This window comes from Cupressus sempervirens, chromosome 5 (genome assembly GCF_028749045.1).
Source record: "Cupressus sempervirens isolate cs-2001-9-10 chromosome 5, ASM2874904v1, whole genome shotgun sequence".
Taxonomy (NCBI): domain Eukaryota; kingdom Viridiplantae; phylum Streptophyta; class Pinopsida; order Cupressales; family Cupressaceae; genus Cupressus; species Cupressus sempervirens.
The window spans coordinates 158,599,636-158,618,526 of NC_143122.1; the positions used below are offsets into that span (position 1 = coordinate 158,599,636).

Sequence of the window (18,891 nt, forward strand, 5' to 3'; positions counted from 1 at the left end):
TTTTTTTTACAAGGCTTTCTGAAAAAATAATCAAATCATGTAAAATAATTTTGAGATGTAATAAAATATTAATTCATCATTTTCTATTTCATCTTCAAAGTATGATTAGTTATACATAAGAGAAAATAATAATAAACCAAATTTGCATCTCCCAAAATACTTTAGCATTTAACTTAAAAAGTGGCTCGCCATGTATTTATATCTTTTAGTAAAGAGTGTGTCAACAATATTTATGATCTTCTTATACACCTTTCATACTATATATATTTATATTCATGGTTCAAAATATCTATACATATAAATTTTCAATTAGATGAGAGAGATTATTTTCATATTATCATATTTGAAAATCATACTATATCTTATTTATTAAGATCAAATTGTTTCCCAAATACTAATTATATTAAGTATTGAATAAAAAGTATTTAAAACTCACCATCTCATTATATCTTTTATAAGATATTAATTCAATTGAACATTAAATAAACAAGACAACCCAAACATGTTCAAAACTAGCTAAACTAGGATAAAAAAGTTATTAGCTTATATTTATTAACTATTTTACACTTAAATTTTATTTTTCCATCCTAATTTGATATGGATCATTTAATTAGTAATAGTTACTCATATTTAATCTCTAAAATCTATACTCTTGTCAATGAGCACCATGATAATTATTTCTATGTAAATAGATTATTAAAGACTTGTTAGTTGAGGCATTCATCTTGTCCAATATGAATTTCTAATTAAAGAATGAATTATGTATACTTGAATAATTATAAACATGTTATTCTTACCTAAAATCATAATAATTGTTTAAAGATAATTGATTATTATTGGAATACAATAGTTTCTTAACTTGAAGATGTCCTTTTAGGTTTGATTATTATTGGAATAATATATATTTTTAACTTGAAGATGCGCTTTCAAGAAAAACTAAAAAAAATGTTAGTGAGAAAAATTAATTCAAACCTAATTTTACATGGAACATAGCTTTAATTTTAATCAAATTTTGAGTATAATTAGTATTAAAAAATATATTAGTACTGGTGTTAATTAGGTTAGTCAAAGCATCGATTTTATTGTAAAACATGTAAGGGAAACATCTAAAGTAGAGTAAAAATAGTACAACTACAATTTGAGCCATGCATCATCTTTGAATCTAAGATTAAATAAAAAGAGGAAAAATAAATTGTATAGAGACAAATTTTATTCCTATGAAGTCTTCAATATTTGCAAAATTCAATCCCTACATAGAAGCTAAGTAATGACTACAGAAGGTCTTCCCTTCGTAGAAGCAAATTAATTTACTAACATCTATCTTTTTTCAAGAACAAAACCATCCATCCAATACATATATAACAAAAGAGAACAAAAGGAGCAAATCAATCATAACCAACTCATCCAACTTGACACAAAAGCCTTTTTTATTTATTAAATTACTAACAAATTGTTTCATTTGTTGATTTTGGTAATCAATTTTAAGTTCCTTAGCTTCCCTATAATTATAAAATATGAAGAGACAAATAAAGAGAAATATTCAAGTAAGCTCTTAAAATTACCATTCTATATGTAATAATTATAGTGATAAATGTCTATGCACCTAGTTTTTCATCAATGTGATAAAAACACATGTCTAGTAGTATTGGCTACCACATTATTATGAAATCAACACTCAGTAAGGATTCTTTTTAATTTAATTTACATTGAAAGATGAAAGGAAATTTGTCAAAAAAAAAAAAAAATTCATAAATTATTAAGTGAACATGCATCTCTAAAAGAATACATATTTAAATTTTTTTATGTAATTGATTAAAAATGAAATTAATTTTTTTGATAATACATTTCAACCTATTCCTAATAGGTGGTTTATAATGTATCTTCTAAGTCATAAAACTTGAGTATTAATGTGTATTAATGTTGATATTAGACTTCCCAATGTAAGCACCTTACTTTGATATTTTTACAAAGACTACATTTCTATGTTGAGTTCAAACGTAGATTTAAACAAAAATATAAAATATGCATTTATACATTTTCTTTAAAGTAATTTTTTGGAAGTAATTTAAAACAAGAATCGTTGATCCCTAAGAGGCTTAGACCTAATAAGAGAAGTTGAGAAGTTTCATAGGAGTGGGACAATGTGTCCTGTGAAAAAAATTCCAAAATTTTAGAGGCTAGGTCTTCATATTTAATGTGGAAGAAAGTGAAAAGAACCTTCCTAAAAAAACTAAGATATGGGAGACGATTCACTAATTCAAAGCTTTTATAACACTTCTAGAAATTTATTAGACAAGATTCATAATAGTTTGATCCTTCTTGGTCAAAGTCTTCAACCTGTGTATAATAGAAATGATGTATAATTATAAACCCTTAATTGTTGATTAAGACAACAAAATATATGATGTCACTTGGATATAAAATGAAATATTCTAATCCTATTCCTAGGAAGCATCATAATGAAGGATGTCATATAGGAAGTATATTTTCTCAATGGAATCTAGGTAAGAGACACTCAAGAGTGTACCACTATCCCATACATAAACATTTCCTATAAGGGTCCACTAAGAGCACGATTACCCTTGGAGCTTATCTTCTTGAGAACCAAGCTATAAAAGATACAATTCATCTTCTATGTGAGAGGCTAAGGGATGACTAAATAGGTTACATGCTTCGTCACTTCTTAGACTAAATAGAAGTTAAAAAGATTGACATATGTAAATCGGACCAAACATAAAAGAAGTCAACACAAAATACTTTGATAAACAAAAGAAGAAATATTATGCAATCATAGTCTTCACATTTCATCAAAGAAAATATGCTAAGGATAGAAAAGCCCTAGGTTAAAAATGTTATAACATGCATATTAAGTTGATAAACCATGATATTTTTTCATAAATTAAAAGAATCAAATTGTTATGAACTAATCATTTAACTCCTTTAGAGTTCCATAACTTCAAGACCTACACTTCAAAAGTCTTGATCCTAAATGTCTTTTTAAATATTAATTCCTCCTTTGCCATAATCGAAGCTTATGGTTTTTCTAGATTCAACCCCTTCTAATTTATAAGTTTTCCACTTATCTTTTTCATCATTTCATCAATTACAACTATCTTCATGCCAAATATATTTACTTGATTTTTCCTTACATATTTTAAATATGACTAACATTTGTTCCTTTTTTATTTGTTATACGAGGTCAACATGGATTATAGTTGTGTCTTTCATTGACTGAATCACAATCATTTTGGAAAGTTACCCTCAATCCCTTTTTTGCAAGTATGTTTTCTTTGTAATTTTTAAGTCAATCATTGCTTCGTTGAAACATTCCCATGGTATTCCTCAAAATAGTTCTTGTTTATACTTTGTGAATTGCATTCTCTGTGAATGTGAATAAGAAGAATAATATTTTAATGTCCATGTGGCTAAACACAACCTATGTGATGTGTGTTTTCACTTATAATGTAGACAACCATTTTTTAGATTGGATTGGGGCTATTTCCTTTGAGCTCTATTGAGCTAACACATCTTAGAGGTGTAGGGGTGAACAAACCTTTGGGAGGTAGCCATTATCATTGCATGTATTTGTGGTGGACTTGCATCATAACAAATATCAACCTTGTGAAACTATGCTTGAGAACCAACTACTATAGATAATATCTACAACAACCATAACTAGTCTTCAAAAATGTTGCTCGAAATAGAGTACACAATTTCATAGTTAGCCCCAATGACACCAATAATTGGGCAAAAATCAGAAAGTATTCAAGCCTATTAATTAAACCAAAATAAGTTTTAGGTTTTTTCTAACACAAATAATTTGGCATAAAATAATGTCAAATATAACCAAAATAAATCCATTTTGTGAACAAATCACAAGAAAGCTCATGACATGAGTTTGATCATGACACTAACTCTATTTTTTCCACCAAGTAGATAAATATTTAAAATTGAAATCTATGTAGTAAATAGTATTATCTATATTTGAAGAAATGTTAGACATTTTGATATGACTTCCAAACATATTATAAAAGAGTTGAATCTCTAATTTGAAATTTAAATCTAAAAAAAAGATTTTATCCAAAGGCTATCATTTTTGTTTTAAAAATATATGTTATAACTCTTATATTGAGAACTATATTGTTGAAAACTTATATATATTATACTTGTCTGACAATTATTAAAATTAAAATCCACTAAAAATATTTCTAACATTAATAAAGACGAAAAATTAATTTCTAAAAATTTCTTGTTAGAAAAAGAATTCTCATAAGGAATAGAGAACAAAAAAAATTGTATGTCTATTTTAATATTTTATATGAAAATATTAACAAAATTAATTTGACAAGAAAATCTTAACTAAATTAATTACATTGCATATTTCTTGATATAAAATTCTTGTAAGATCGAATATTGCAGTAGTTTGAACTTAAGTTTATACATAATAGAACTTCATACAAAACATTATATAACCCATATAAAAATGTTAGTATTTAGGTACAACTAAAAGTGTTTTGAAATGATTTGATCATTATCACACCTTAAATGTTACAATATAAATATATAATAGAAAATGCAAAAAGTATGTTTCATAAAAGAAAAAGAACATCAAGCTAAGAAAGAGTATGTATGCAAATATATCATAGACATGAGTTTGTAATGCAATTAATGTTTTAATCATATTATTTTGTTTTCAAAATAGTATTAAATAATTTAATTATCTAACTTAAATTCATTGTTTTTTAGATAAATACTTGCAATGGTATGTATTGTGGTGATACATTCATTGGCCCCAATTCAATTACAAAACCTAGGATGTGGACAGAGGCTTGGACTGGTTGGTATGTATTTCTTTTAGCTATCTATGTAGTTATTAATCAATTTCATGTTGATCTTTGTGTTTGATAAAGATTTATAACTTTGAAAAAATACATATTATTTTGTACATTAGCATTGCTTGTATTTATTTTATTTATAAATGACCATTTTAAGTCGATGAGAGTCATAAGAACAATCAAGAGAGATGTAAATATATCATGACAATCAAATGTATGACATTATAATTTTACTTTTATTTTAATGTAAAATAGAACATTAAGTTTACATTACTAACATGTGTGTATAATTGTTTCAAATTAGTGAATGACTTCTATTATAATAAAAAAATTCCCCATCAAAGAGAAGATTTTTATTTCTTAAATATATTCTCTGTCATTTCTATATTCTTAATAGCTTTGATAATTATACAATTCATGCTATTCATAATATAGAAAATATAATTCTTCCAATATATTTATGAAGTTTGAAGAGGTCTGGCTTATAATAGAAGATGATTGAAAATTATCCCAAGTCTTGATTGGATCTCCAATTCAGGTTGAGAAGGGAGATATGGTCAAACCTCATATTGTTGAACACAAATTTATCATCTTACTATCTTCTCTAAACAACATAGGAAGAATATATCATCAAAGGATGTTCATAAGCTTCACACATTCTCTAAGAAGCTTTTGTATTATAACTAAGAAAATCTATTTCATTAAATCTAAAATGATTAGGGCATGATCAAATTATAATACCTTATTCAACCTATAAATGATAATTACTCAAAAACTAATTTGAGACTAGATTGGTATAAGTTGGAACAAGAGGGTAGAACTTAAAATTTTATGCCTATATTAATGGTGTAAGTGGTTTTTTTTAAGGTATTTAATTCAAGTCAAAGTATTGTATGTAATAATGATAAAAGTATTTTGAATAGTTACAAGTACACCTAAATTTAGTGTTTTAAGTGTTCTCTAGGCGAATTGGGAGTTTTTATTGTGATTTGGAGATTTCTTTACCTTACATTTACTTATATTGGGTGATAATACATATTAGTTGCCACACTGCTATGGATTTAATGCAACAAAGTAAGGGATATACTATTGAATGCTATAATGTGAGTGATGAGTTTGAAACTTGATATGATGATATTAAGAAATTTATGGATGAACCTAAATATCTTCATTATGTCAATATCTATGTGTTCAAGTAAGCATGCACTCAAATATAAAAACATCATTAACACATGGTAAAGAAGAAATGTGTAGAATATGAAAGTGAAGTAGAGAGAATGAGTGAGAAAAATTTAGTCAAAGGGATAACCAAAAAAAAGGTGTTTGAAAATGCATGGTTGTAACTTTTACCTTATCATGGTGGAGTAATTCTCTCTTTCTTATATGTGCAACTTTTTACTTTGTTTGGTGTGATTTACCATGGTTTGACAATACTTGGGTAACTATTACCATTTCCCTCGACTAATGATTGACATGCATGATAAAAAGAGATATTTCCAATCTTGGTTGTGGCTAAACCTTATTGGTGGAATTAATTCATTTGTGTGTCGATTATTCCCATTGATAGGAAATTCATTTCTTATTTGCTCTGTGATGTTATTATTTCCCTATATTATAGGTCAAAATGTCCACCCTATTAATGGTGTTGGATCCTACCTCGTTGGTTAGTAATTGTTGTACACCAAGCTCTAGAAGATTATTGAAGACAATATAAAGAGTTTTGAGTTCACATATACATACATTTGTCTATTTAAAATATTTAAGTTGGGTAAGAAGTTTTCTTTAAAAAATTACAATTTGAAGAACTATTATGCATGTTAAGTTGGTATCCCCCAATCATATGTCTGCTCTTAAGCCAAGATGCATCCTAATATTGCTTTCTTTTTACGAGGAAAAGATTTCATCATACTCTAATTTTTTTTTGATGTAAATCCTTCAACAAATAATTATGTCTTCCATTTATGTATTTTGTAGTTAAAATTATATACCTAATGACAGACAACAACCATTCTTAGGATGAAGGAATAAGATCCTAAGGTTTATTCTTGAATAGATAATTATAGTATAATTTCTCTATATCTCTTTATTTCTTATCTTTATTATATTTTCAAAACTTTAAAGTTAAATGACATCTAGAAAGTTATTTTATAATAAATATAATGAATCCTAGTTGTTTTAGATATGAAATATTATAAGATATACTTTCTCATATTAGCATTTAAGCGTACTTATATATTTAAGGTTTATGAAAATATTCATCTCTCAATTTCGAAGATTTTACTTTGTTTATAAGGTCACCTTGTTGGAAATATAATGTAGACTAGGTTATTGAGAGGGGAGGGGTGAATCAGAAACTAATTTAACTTTTAACTTACTTCGCCAATTAATCCTTTATATATTATTCTGATCTAATTGCATGCATGAAAAAATGAAAGTAGTAAAACATTTATAACACTTGACAGAATATTTGGTAACCCATAAACCTTCCAAATAGAAAGTAAAACTGGGGTGGGGATGATACCCACAAGCTTTATTATTATAGTACAAAGTTACCTGGTTAAGGCTTACAATTGGTCACTTTTGGTGATCTGCTCTGTTAGGAACAATAAGGACTATTAGGTCCACCTTGTGAAAGGATTTTACAAACATACAATGAAGTATGCACTCTATTAGGAGATTCAATAATAGACTGTTAAGTCTGCCCTATTAAAGGATTTGACTGATGCACCTATTAGGATGAATGAGTGGTTGATCTCTGATTTGCAACTTGGTTTGGTAGAATGAGATTTCTTTGAATAAAAATGATCACCTTGCTATGATAGATGAGTCTCTACTTTTCCTTATATTGCTTGTAGCCTTCTTCAATTCACACTCATCTTCTTCTTACTTATTTTTAATACTTGTTTCAATATGATAAGATATATTACATATATACCGATCCACTTAATTACTTACTAGAGTCGGCTACAATACTCAATTCATTATAATTCACTAAGTCAACTGCCTATTGGAACTTAGGCTCTAAAGATAACTCAGTGATGTTTTGACACATAGCAAACACTGTCAACACTCAATAGACTCTAGCACTTGATTGATGTTGAAGCTCGGTCCATACTAATCGCTTTGAGTAACAAGAACTCAGTTCGCACTGGATGACTCAGTTCACATTGGATTTGTTCTTTGAAACTTGGATGTTGTCCATGTTTTTACTAAATTGGTTCAACAACAACTCGACAAGGTTGAAGGATAGGTTATTCTTCACCAACTTGTATGTTAGGTCAATAACTTCTCATGAGACGTTGTTCAGATGACTTCAGTTATAAATCTTGTTTGATATCACATGGATGCCAAAATTTATCTCCATGTTTGTAACTCCATTTAGTTTTATCCCTCTGCCATCCCACTCGACAAGAGTCTTCTTTTCTAGTTCAACTCGACCTAGGATTTTTGTGGTTTTCACCTTGTTTAGCATTGGCAACCCTATTATTCTATGTATCATCTTGTTGGTGATTTGAATAGGATAATTCAACCAAAAATGCATGTTGTGGACTTGACTCAAGATGAACATAATCCACTTCCCTTTGAAATCCCTCAACATATATAGAATATGTGATAAAAATTTCATCTCCAAATGCTTGCACTTAGGTTTCAAAACACCATCCACACGCAGCTCATTGTACACTTGGTTCATCTCTAGGGTTCCCAACTCTTGAATTGAATAGTGGTAAAATGATCAAATATCATGTATAAGAAGTACCTTGGGAGGAATCTGCGATTGTGCTCCAATAGGGTTAAGTGCTTCTGCAATTGTTGGACTTAACTTGAATGCTGGTGCTTTGCAATCAATGCCTCAAACCAACATTTCTGAACCCCTTTTCACCTTGTTGCTAGAGGATGCCATTCTTGCTCAGTAATGCTTTAAACACAAGAGTAATCTTCAACAACAATCACTTTGAATCACTTGAGGCCTCTAGAACGATCTTTGCTCTATGCTCTAGAAATTCACGGTGTAATAATAGCCTTCAATTTTCTCCTTTAAAAAAAATTTAGTCTTTATGATTGCCATTAATGCTTCATACAATTGTTCTCTTGGTGACAAATTGTCCTCTACTCAGTTATGTCTTCATTGCTGGGAAGATACCTTCGACTCAGTAAGGTCTTTTAACTCAGTAGGAACTACTATTTTGGAGAGAACTTTGAACTTGATAGAGTTATGGCCACTCAGTCTAAACTCGATACTTGGTAGAGTCACCAACTCGACATCTATATCTAAAACTAGGTTAGGTTATGCAATTTGACCTTTCTTAGTAAGGTCTTGCAACCTAACCTTTCTTAGTAAGGTTTTTGACTTCCATCTTCACTTGGTGATCCTTGTCCATCTTAAATGTTGATATGGATATTCTGTTTGCTGACTGGAACTAATATGAGATGTCTCTTTTTGAATCATAGTTCTAGTAATCTCCATAGACCTAACTAAGTTGAAATGGTTGAATCACCCAACTCATTGACTTGGGTGTCAACAATTTCAAGACCTTGGCTTGCACTCTTTGGAGATTCCTACACCCATTGCTACCTCATTTGGTTTACGATATTGTTAGCCTTTGCTTTCTTTTCATCTTTAACTCTTCCTTTGTTCATATAGTTCTTGGCAAGATGTCCAAGTTTTTTACATACAAAACATCTCTTTGTAGTGTCTCTCTTCCTCATGTGATGTTTTATGCAAATTTCTCCAATGTTCCCAAACTCATTACAATAGTGACATCTACACCATGTGTTGTAATCCCAACCAAATATTGTTTTCACAATTTTTTTCGCTGGGTTCCACTCCTTGGTCTTGCATTCTGAAACTTTATGCCCTTGCTTATTGCAATTGAAACACTTTCCTTCAAACTTGGTTTTCTCTGTGCATTCACTTGCTTCATGCCCATGCTTGTTGCAGCTGTAACATTTTCTATAGAATTTGGTTTATCATTGCTCCAACATTTGTTTGATGTATGCCCTATTTTTCTACAATGATTAGAAGTAGGCCTTTTGTTCTTTTGAACTCCTTGCTGAGATGATTCACCTTCATTTGTATAGCCTAATCCAACTTTGGCTTTATTTCTTGATTGAATTTTCTTGTTCATTTCATTCATGCTTTCTTGAGATTTCATCATCCTCTCATTGGTTTACTTTTCCATGCTGAGATCATTCTGTAACCTTTCATTCTCTATCCTCAAATTGATAAGCTATTGATTTGCATCATTGAGTTGATCAATCAAATCTATTTGTTGAAGGGATAGTTGATGAATTTCATTGTCCTTTTCTACTATCCTTTCAATTAGCAATCTCTTCTCTTCACTGGCTTTGTCTATTTGTTCCATGTTTTCACACATTCTAACTAATTGCATTTCTTATTCTCTTGTCATCTTTCTAATTTCTTCTTGAAGAGTGAGATTCTTTTCAAGTAAGTCTTTGATTGTTGCATAAAATTTGTTTGAAATTTTGTCTTGACATATGTCTCCAATCTTTTCTTCAATGTAGAGATTGCCATTCAATTGTGTGGCTATTAATTTTCTTCTTTGCAAGGATTGAGAGAGTTGCTCCTTTATTCTCTTGATTTGTCCCATGGCCAGTTGTAGATCCAACTTCTCATTCTCAATAGCTTTGTCTAGCATGCATACCTCCATTGCCTCTGATCTTTCCTCAAGCTATTAAACTTCTTATGTGAGAACCAAACACTCTGATACCAATTGTTGGAATTATAATGTAGACTAGGTTACTGAGAGTGGAGGGGTGAATTAGGAACCGATAAAACTTTTAACTTACTTCACCAATTAATCCTTTATATATTATTCTAATCTAATTGCATGCATGAAAGAATGAAAGCAGTAATACATTCATAACACTTGACACAATATTTGGTAACCTAGAAACCTTCCAAAGAAAGTAAAACAAGGGTGGGGATGATACCCACAAGCTTTATTATTGTAGTATAAAGTTGTTCTATTAAGGCTTACAATTGATCACTTTTGGTGATCTTCCCTATTAGGAGCAACAAGGACTATTATCCCTATTATGAGCAATAAGGACTATTAGGTCCACCTTGTGAAAGGATTTTACAAACATACAATAAAGTATGCACTCTATTAGGAGATTCAATAATAGACTGTTAAGTCAATGTTAAATGATTTGACTAATGCACCTGTTAGCATGAATCAATGGTTGATCTATGATTTGTAACTTGGTTTGCTAAAATGAGATTCCTTTGAATAAAAATGTTCACCTTGTTGTAATAGATGAGTCTTTTCTTTTTGTTTTACTGCTTGTAGCCTTCTTCAATTCACACTCATCTTCTTCTTACTTTTTTTTTCATGCTTGTTTCGATATGATAACATATATTACATATATACCAATCCACCTAATTACTTACTAGAGTCAGCTACAATACCTAATTCATCATAATTCACTAAGTTAGTTGCCTACTAGAACTTGGTCTCTGAAGAAAACTCAATGATGTTCTGACACTCAAAAAACACTATCAACACTCAACAGACTTAGGCACTTGGTTGACGTTGAAGCTCGGTCCATACTGATCACTTCGAGTAGCAGGAACTCAGTTCACACTGGATGACTTGGTGAACACTAAAGAACTTGGTAGATATTAAATTATTTGGTTGACACTACATGGCTTGGTCAACATTGTCTTCATTCACTTCATTAACACTGTGAGGTTGGTGGACATTGATATACTTGGTTAACACTATAGAGCTCAGTTAACACTAAGATCTTCATCACTTATACTAGAAATCTCGGTAGACTCTATTACGCTCAGGTAACATTGTATTTTGCCTTATTAGCTTCGTAGACATTGTAGAGCTCAGCAAATACTATATTATGTCTTAGATGCTTTGTAGACATTATGAAGCTTAGTATAATCTGACTGAGTAGCTTGGTAGCAACTAAAACACTTGGCTTACACTGCTAGCAATATGATAAGCTTGGTAGCAACTATAGAGCTCAGTAGCAATGTAACCAGTTGACTAAGTGTTAAGTCACTAATAGAAAAATGATTTGACCATAAGGTCAACACATCTAAGATAAAAAGTTCATTAATATTTTCCACTTAAGTAGTTTGGATCGATGTTAATTGTTTATTAAGAATATGAACAAATCTATTTAATAAGACATTCCTATAAAGGGGTGATTTTTATTTAGATTTTTTAATCCTTTGGGCCCTCCAAATATCAAAAAAAAAACTTTTTGAAAGAAGTTAAATCAAAGTTCTTTCCTTTGTTACAAGAAGAACGATCAAAGCCATCAATAATTACACATATTTTTTTATAGAAACAAGTAAGTTTGTTTAGATAAGCATAATAAATAGTGCACATTTCCCAATAGTAGTCATCAATAAAATTATATCTAAGCAATATAACACCAAATAGTACCAAAATTAATCGAACATGAATTTTTTTATACATTAGGGTCTATATGACCATTCTAACAAAACAACTACCATTCTTATTTAGAATAATTTTGATCAAGTGTTATTTGAGAATCATACAAAGTGTAATATTGAAGCAGTTTTTATTTAGTGAATATACTTGCAAAATTAATCAAGTTTATTAGCATATTACCAATACATATATTAACATAAAATGATATCCCACACTTGGATATGCCACCTTTGCATTAATAGATTGGCACCTACAGTTTTGGAAATAATCATGCTCATCCATCAGTAAAATATCCCAATGTATAGGGTCTTTAGCAACACTTGTCATGACCATAGATATCCTAGTCACACTTAGTCACATTGGGTCCTTGTACATGAGTTCCCCATTTTTGTTGGAAATCACTCTTGTTGTGAATTTTGTTGTAAGTTGCTTTGGAAGAAGTTTTTTATTGTTGTTGATATAGTCTTTGGACTAATTATTTTGTTTTGATTGTTGTGCATTTTTGTGTTGAACTTTTGTAAGGGACAACACCTTTGTTACATGCTACTATTTCAATAAAAACATCTAGATCTCTTGAACATTTCTTATAAATAATCAAGAGTACTGATATTCTACTAGATCAACTATGTAGTTTTTGAGTCAAACTCATTGACCCATGTTTCATGAGTAGTAGTTCACAAGAACCCATCTCTCATGAGAATGATTGAAACACTTAGTACTCATTGCATCTTCATGATGCTCATAGTGATGAAGCACTAGGACTTTCCAAGAGGTAACTCATCCCCACACAACTCCAACACTTGCGTGTGAACACAAATCATGCTAAAGCAATCATTCTCTACAAATTTCTTTAGATCACATGTTCATGCAATAATATAGGAGATCTAAAGTGTCAAGTTAATATCAAGTTCAATAAAGGTCCACTATACTAGAAACTATTATGCAATAGAAATAGGACTTGTAAAACCCTTAATATCTCATGAATATAGTCCCATGTACTAGAAAATATTATGCAATGAAAATAAGACTTGTATAACCCTTAATATCTCATGAATTCAAAAATCATTATTATTTGGTGATAACATCCCAAAGTTCCTTTTGTTTATACATATTTAAAGAGATAATAAAGCTTAATTGCTAATGAATCTCAATTTGTTGATCATTGTTTAAAGCTCGAATGTTCTACTCTATCATGAATGAAACGATTAATATTGATCTTACTTTTAAACTTGAATCACTAGAAAGTGATATAGATATGATCAATATATGTATGCATGTACACATGTGTGTGTGTGTGTGTAGTTAATTGAGAGGTCACCCTTTATATAATAAATTTTATTTCCTTTTAGGCAAGAGCCTACAACACAATGGTAACTTGTGAGCCTCTTATGTGGGAGGTCTTGGGTTCAAATTCACTTAACACATAAAAATAATCAATTACAACAAAGAACAATAATTAGTCTAGGCTTCGGCTATTTACCGATAAATTTTTTTAATAAATTTTATTTCCTTTTACTACTATTGTGGTTTAACTTTTTCTTTATTTTAACAATTTCTTGTTCTTTTTCTCTCAATGCTTGCACTTTGAATGGGGCCAAAATAAAATAAAATATAATTTAACTAATAAAATAACATCACATATGCCTTTTTTTAATGACCAAAATAAAATAAAATAAATCTTAGAATATTCTTGGTACTCATAACAAAATTCCTTTTTTTTTTAATAGAAGGCAACTAGCTTGTATATATATTAAGTAAAATAGTTTGAATACATATAGAAATAGACAAAAAGGCTCTTTATCAGCGTCAAATATCCTTGAAGATGAATGATTGTAAAACCTAATTTGATTTGAACTAATTATTACATTGATTCAAGGCCATATGTTGACCAAAATGGGTCGAAATATAGACTAGAAGATCTATAATCCCAACTATATCCATATTTGTTTAGAACAACAAAAATTAACATTTAGCCTCTGGATTAGACATTTTTCTTAGAACCCAAAACTTTATTCATTTCAAAAACCCTTAATACCTAGGTAATCACAAGATAACAATGCTCAACTCCATAGAACTGATAGAAAATGGTTGTTCTTCCATGATATCCCTTTGGTGAACTACCACAACATGGCTAGACAATGGATTATCCTCCCCAACATTGTCACTTCCAACATCATTGACAACTACAACATGATTTTTTTAATCTAACTATTAATCCAAAGTAGAGTAAGTTGATATTATCACAACATGAAATCTCTCCTAAGTGTGCTACATTTTTCATAAATTTTAAATTAAAAAATGATAAATTTTGTTTTAAAAAATTACTTATATATTTAGGTGTTGATGACCTACTTTTATTAAAAAGATTAAGAAAAACTAAACAATGATAGAAATTTCAAAAGGTAGGCTATTTGTTAAATAATGCATTTAAGTGAGTAAAGTGCATAAGATCACATGAAAAAATGTAATATCCTTTTATCATTAATATAAATGATGTAACCCCTACATTGCAATTATAAACTCATGCACATACACAAGTACATTGTATAATTTACAGAGGTGAAATTCACACAGTTTCCATAGTCCATATTCTTAGTTTGTACACACACACAAACACACATACCCACACCCACAAACCCACACACACCCACAAACACACCCATACATACACACCCACACATGAGCGCACACTCACACGCACATTGTAGAATTATAAGCACAAGCACATACACAAGTACATTGTAGAATTTATAGAGGTAAAATTCACATGGTTTTCATAGTCCATATTATTAGTGTGTACACACACACACACACACCCACACGCACACACCCACATGCACATGCGTACACACACACGCATATTGTAAAATTTATAAAGGTAGAATTCATATGGTTTCCATACTCCATATTGTTAGTGTGCTTAGTTTACTGTATAAATTGTGTGAGTTGGTTTCCTTTAAATATAGATCAAACTCCATGCTTCATCATCCTTAAGAAGATAACAAGACAAGAGAATGCTATTATATTCTCTTATCTACTTAAAATAGTGCACATGTTTATAGATGTACTTTAACTTTTTGAAAATTATTATACACATCAATATAAGTTCTAAACCATTTATTTACACTAAATTTCTATAATTTTTGAAATTGTCGATTCTATTGTATTTCTTATAATTTCTCATCTAAATTTTATTCTCTTATTTGACAAAAAGAAAAGAAAGCAAAAGAGTAATTTTTGACTTTTTATATGGTCATGATTACATTGAGAGGGCTAATTATAATGACAATGAGATGGAGTATAATGAAATTAATTGGTCAACAAAATGTATTAAAGAGTTGTTGTACATCTAAGTTTTTATTCTCATTTAAATGGAAAGAAAATGATTCTCTACAGTTCTTTTTAATTATTTATAAGGTCATGATTATGTTGAGTGGTCTAATTATAATGACAATAAGATTGAGTCTAATGACATGAATTGACCAACACAATATATTAAAGAATTGCAAACAAAATAACCTAAAAATATTGAACAAATTAATGAATATATGGATTTTTTTTTAAATGTATAAAATAATAAAATTAATGTATTTATGTACATGATTATTTTCATTTAACTATAGTAAATAGCTATAGTTATTTTTATTTAATTGTAATAAATACTTATGCACTTTAACAATTGAAACAATAGATCAACTTTTTTTAATGAATAGTGGTTTCATATACATTTTTATCTATTCAAGCAATAATAATAATAATATACTATTCATGAAAAGGGATGGTTGTTGAAAGGAACACCTTTAAGCTCTATGCACAAGACCAAGCTCAAATGGAAAACTAAAATAGAAAACGAAGCCAAATAAATCCAAGCTTGAATAATAAGAAATAACAAATCTTCAAGTAGAAAGAGCTATACAATTTAAGAGCTAATAATTCCAACCAACTTGACCTTCAACTACATGTGGTTGGGCACAAATATGATAAATTATTATTACTTGTAGATGACAAATTTTAGTTAGCAAAACAACTTTCTACACCAACTTTAATAAGAGAAGGGTTATGCAAAACTTTACATATCTCTACAACAATTACAAAAACTCAACATAAATAAAAATAAATAACATGCACCCCAACATTATGATTTACACGACGAAAACCCTGTGAGGAAAAAATCCCACACTCCAAAAGCTATCTAATATATTATTCAACAATCAAAACTAATTTACTATATATTGGTTTAGCAAGCTTCTCACAAGAGTATCACCAATGGAGATTTAGAAGCAACTCAATAACTACCAATCCCTTAAAATATACCATAATTCATAGTTGTAATATACTACCCATATAAAATAGGGCTACCTTCTAGAGCAATCAAAGCACACCGAAATCTCCATGGTTAAATTTGTAACCTAATGATAAACAATCAACATTTACAATGATAAGTTATACATAAAATATGACTATTGGAGGCACTACCCCGAAACCCCACTAGTATATTATTATAGTTTCATATAACTAAATTTGATTTAATTATATTTTTATTTGTTAAGAAGAGCACTATTCATAAAAAAGGGGCAGGTAGTAAGATACACCTTCAAAGTCTATGTAAGTCCAAGGTTAAACAACAAAGAAAAGTTTGATAGGGTCAATTCTAAACAACAAGAACTATTAAAGACACAAGGTGGTGAAAAATCACCATTAGAGAGATCACAATTATTTGGTTCACGAACCTAAGAAATTACTAGCTACTAGGAAGGAAACTTGCTATGATTGAGCGCTATACACATTCAAAGATTCTAATGATAGACATAATAGGTTGAGACCATTAGTGAAGTCCATATTCCTTAACTCATTTGGAAGGCAATTAAGTGTCATGTTACTGCGAGCCATGATCTCTTTTGGTTGTTTGATTAGGTACATGTCTATGCCCACGAGGAGAGGAGTGGTGAGAAATAGTATCCTTGATTCATTTACAAGATAGTTGATAGCCATGATTTCTTATGATAGGTTGGTTACATTCATGTTGTCACCCACATGGAAGGGAGTGACTGTAGTGGGAGGCATAAGAAACAACCTAATGATTGTTTAAGGGACATTAGATCAATGATGTAAAAGCATTTACACAAAAGCAATATAAGGACAACTTTGTTCATTCACACTTGAACATATGTAAACACATTGAATCAAATCATAATAGTAATTTCTAAATTATATGAAGTAACAAATGAATATCAATTGCATTAAGATAATAATAACAAAATTTATATTATTTTAAATGCCAAAAATATCACATCTATGAAACAGAGGTAAAATGATATACCATTAAAATTTAAACAACTCAAAATCCAAGTGTACAATTATGTGAATTCTAATATAAAACCCAAAGAGATGGCGAGCTATCTATAAATAATAAACAAAAAAAAATATATGACACTCGTACACTAATTTTAGCAGAGTAGCAATAAAAAGCAAACAAAATCACGCTCAACCGTTGCTTTTTCATTTGCGTTCAAATACGATTTCAAAATAAAAAGAACTAAAACAGAACGGCTCAAAAACGGTAGAATAAAATACCAAAAATAAGCACGCTGCTTATAAATGTGAGTCTTGGGAGTTTGAGCTGTAAATGTTCTCAGTATGCTGAAATAATCTTTATTCTGTGAGAGACATGGTCGGAAACCCTAGGCATGAAAACCCGAATCAAATTCAAACTGAAATGGCTAAAACAGTGTTGTGGAGAGGGGAGGCTGAGAGAGCTTCCAGTGGTAAATTGTGGTCTGAAAGGGATAGACTTTAAGTGATTTGTTTTTAAAGTGAGCGAATGAAAACTGGGTGATTTGTTGAGAGAAACGGGAGACGTTTGAGCAATTCCGTGTAGCAATTTTAATACGAAGGGGAGGAGGATGCTTACTGATCTATGAATCAACTAAGTTAACACTGGAAAGGAGGATTATGTCAATATATGAACGATTGAATTCCGCTTTAAGATTTTCAAAGATTATAGTGCCTTTGTTACCTTCCATGTCTTACAATTATTATGGGTACGCAATGAATGTACCATTCCATGTTTAAGACAGATTGCTAAGGTCAATTTGCTCTTGATCAATGTTAGTCAAAATCTACACGGTTCCGAGATATTCACAAGGGGGGTCAATTATGCAATACCTGGCGTGCTGGCTAGAATGGACCTGCTGTTTGCTAATGGTATGTATTCCTTCTAAATTTTTTTGGATAATGAAAGGTACTGTTATTGTATGAAGGCCATCAGTCATAATATTTATTTTCCTCCAATTGCGTGTCTCTTGGTTATACGAGACTCTTCATTTGTAATGTAATTGGAGCCTTAAATTATATGCTGTTCCTACATCATTTGTATCTCAAATTTTTACATAATAATACAGTAGTCTGCTCAGTCTGGAGGTAGCCACAATTGTGGTGAACCACGAGAAATCTGGTGTTGTATTTTCACTTGTTAAATTTGTTTATTCATCAGCTGTGTTCATTTTTGCAATCAATCCTTTCAATTGGTATCAGACAACAGCTTGTGCAAATTGGAAATCGGTGTTGAATTTTTGGAAAGATGGAGGATGCAAAAGTAGAGAAATTCATAAGAACTTCAG

The 18,891-nt window shown here is 30.0% G+C and overlaps 1 protein-coding gene across 2 annotated transcripts in view; it reads left to right on the forward strand.

Annotated features, from left to right (window-relative positions):
- The window catches only part of LOC149554920 (beta-galactosidase 5-like), a 183,798-nt gene that overhangs the window by 12,426 nt on the left and 152,481 nt on the right, over positions 1–18,891 (forward strand). For both annotated transcript variants that reach the window (XM_089828922.1, XM_089828923.1), the window contains exon 7: positions 4,747–4,841. In XM_089828922.1, the coding sequence (XP_089685048.1) occupies positions 4,747–4,841 (95 nt within the window). The remainder of the gene's footprint in view (positions 1–4,746; positions 4,842–18,891) is intronic.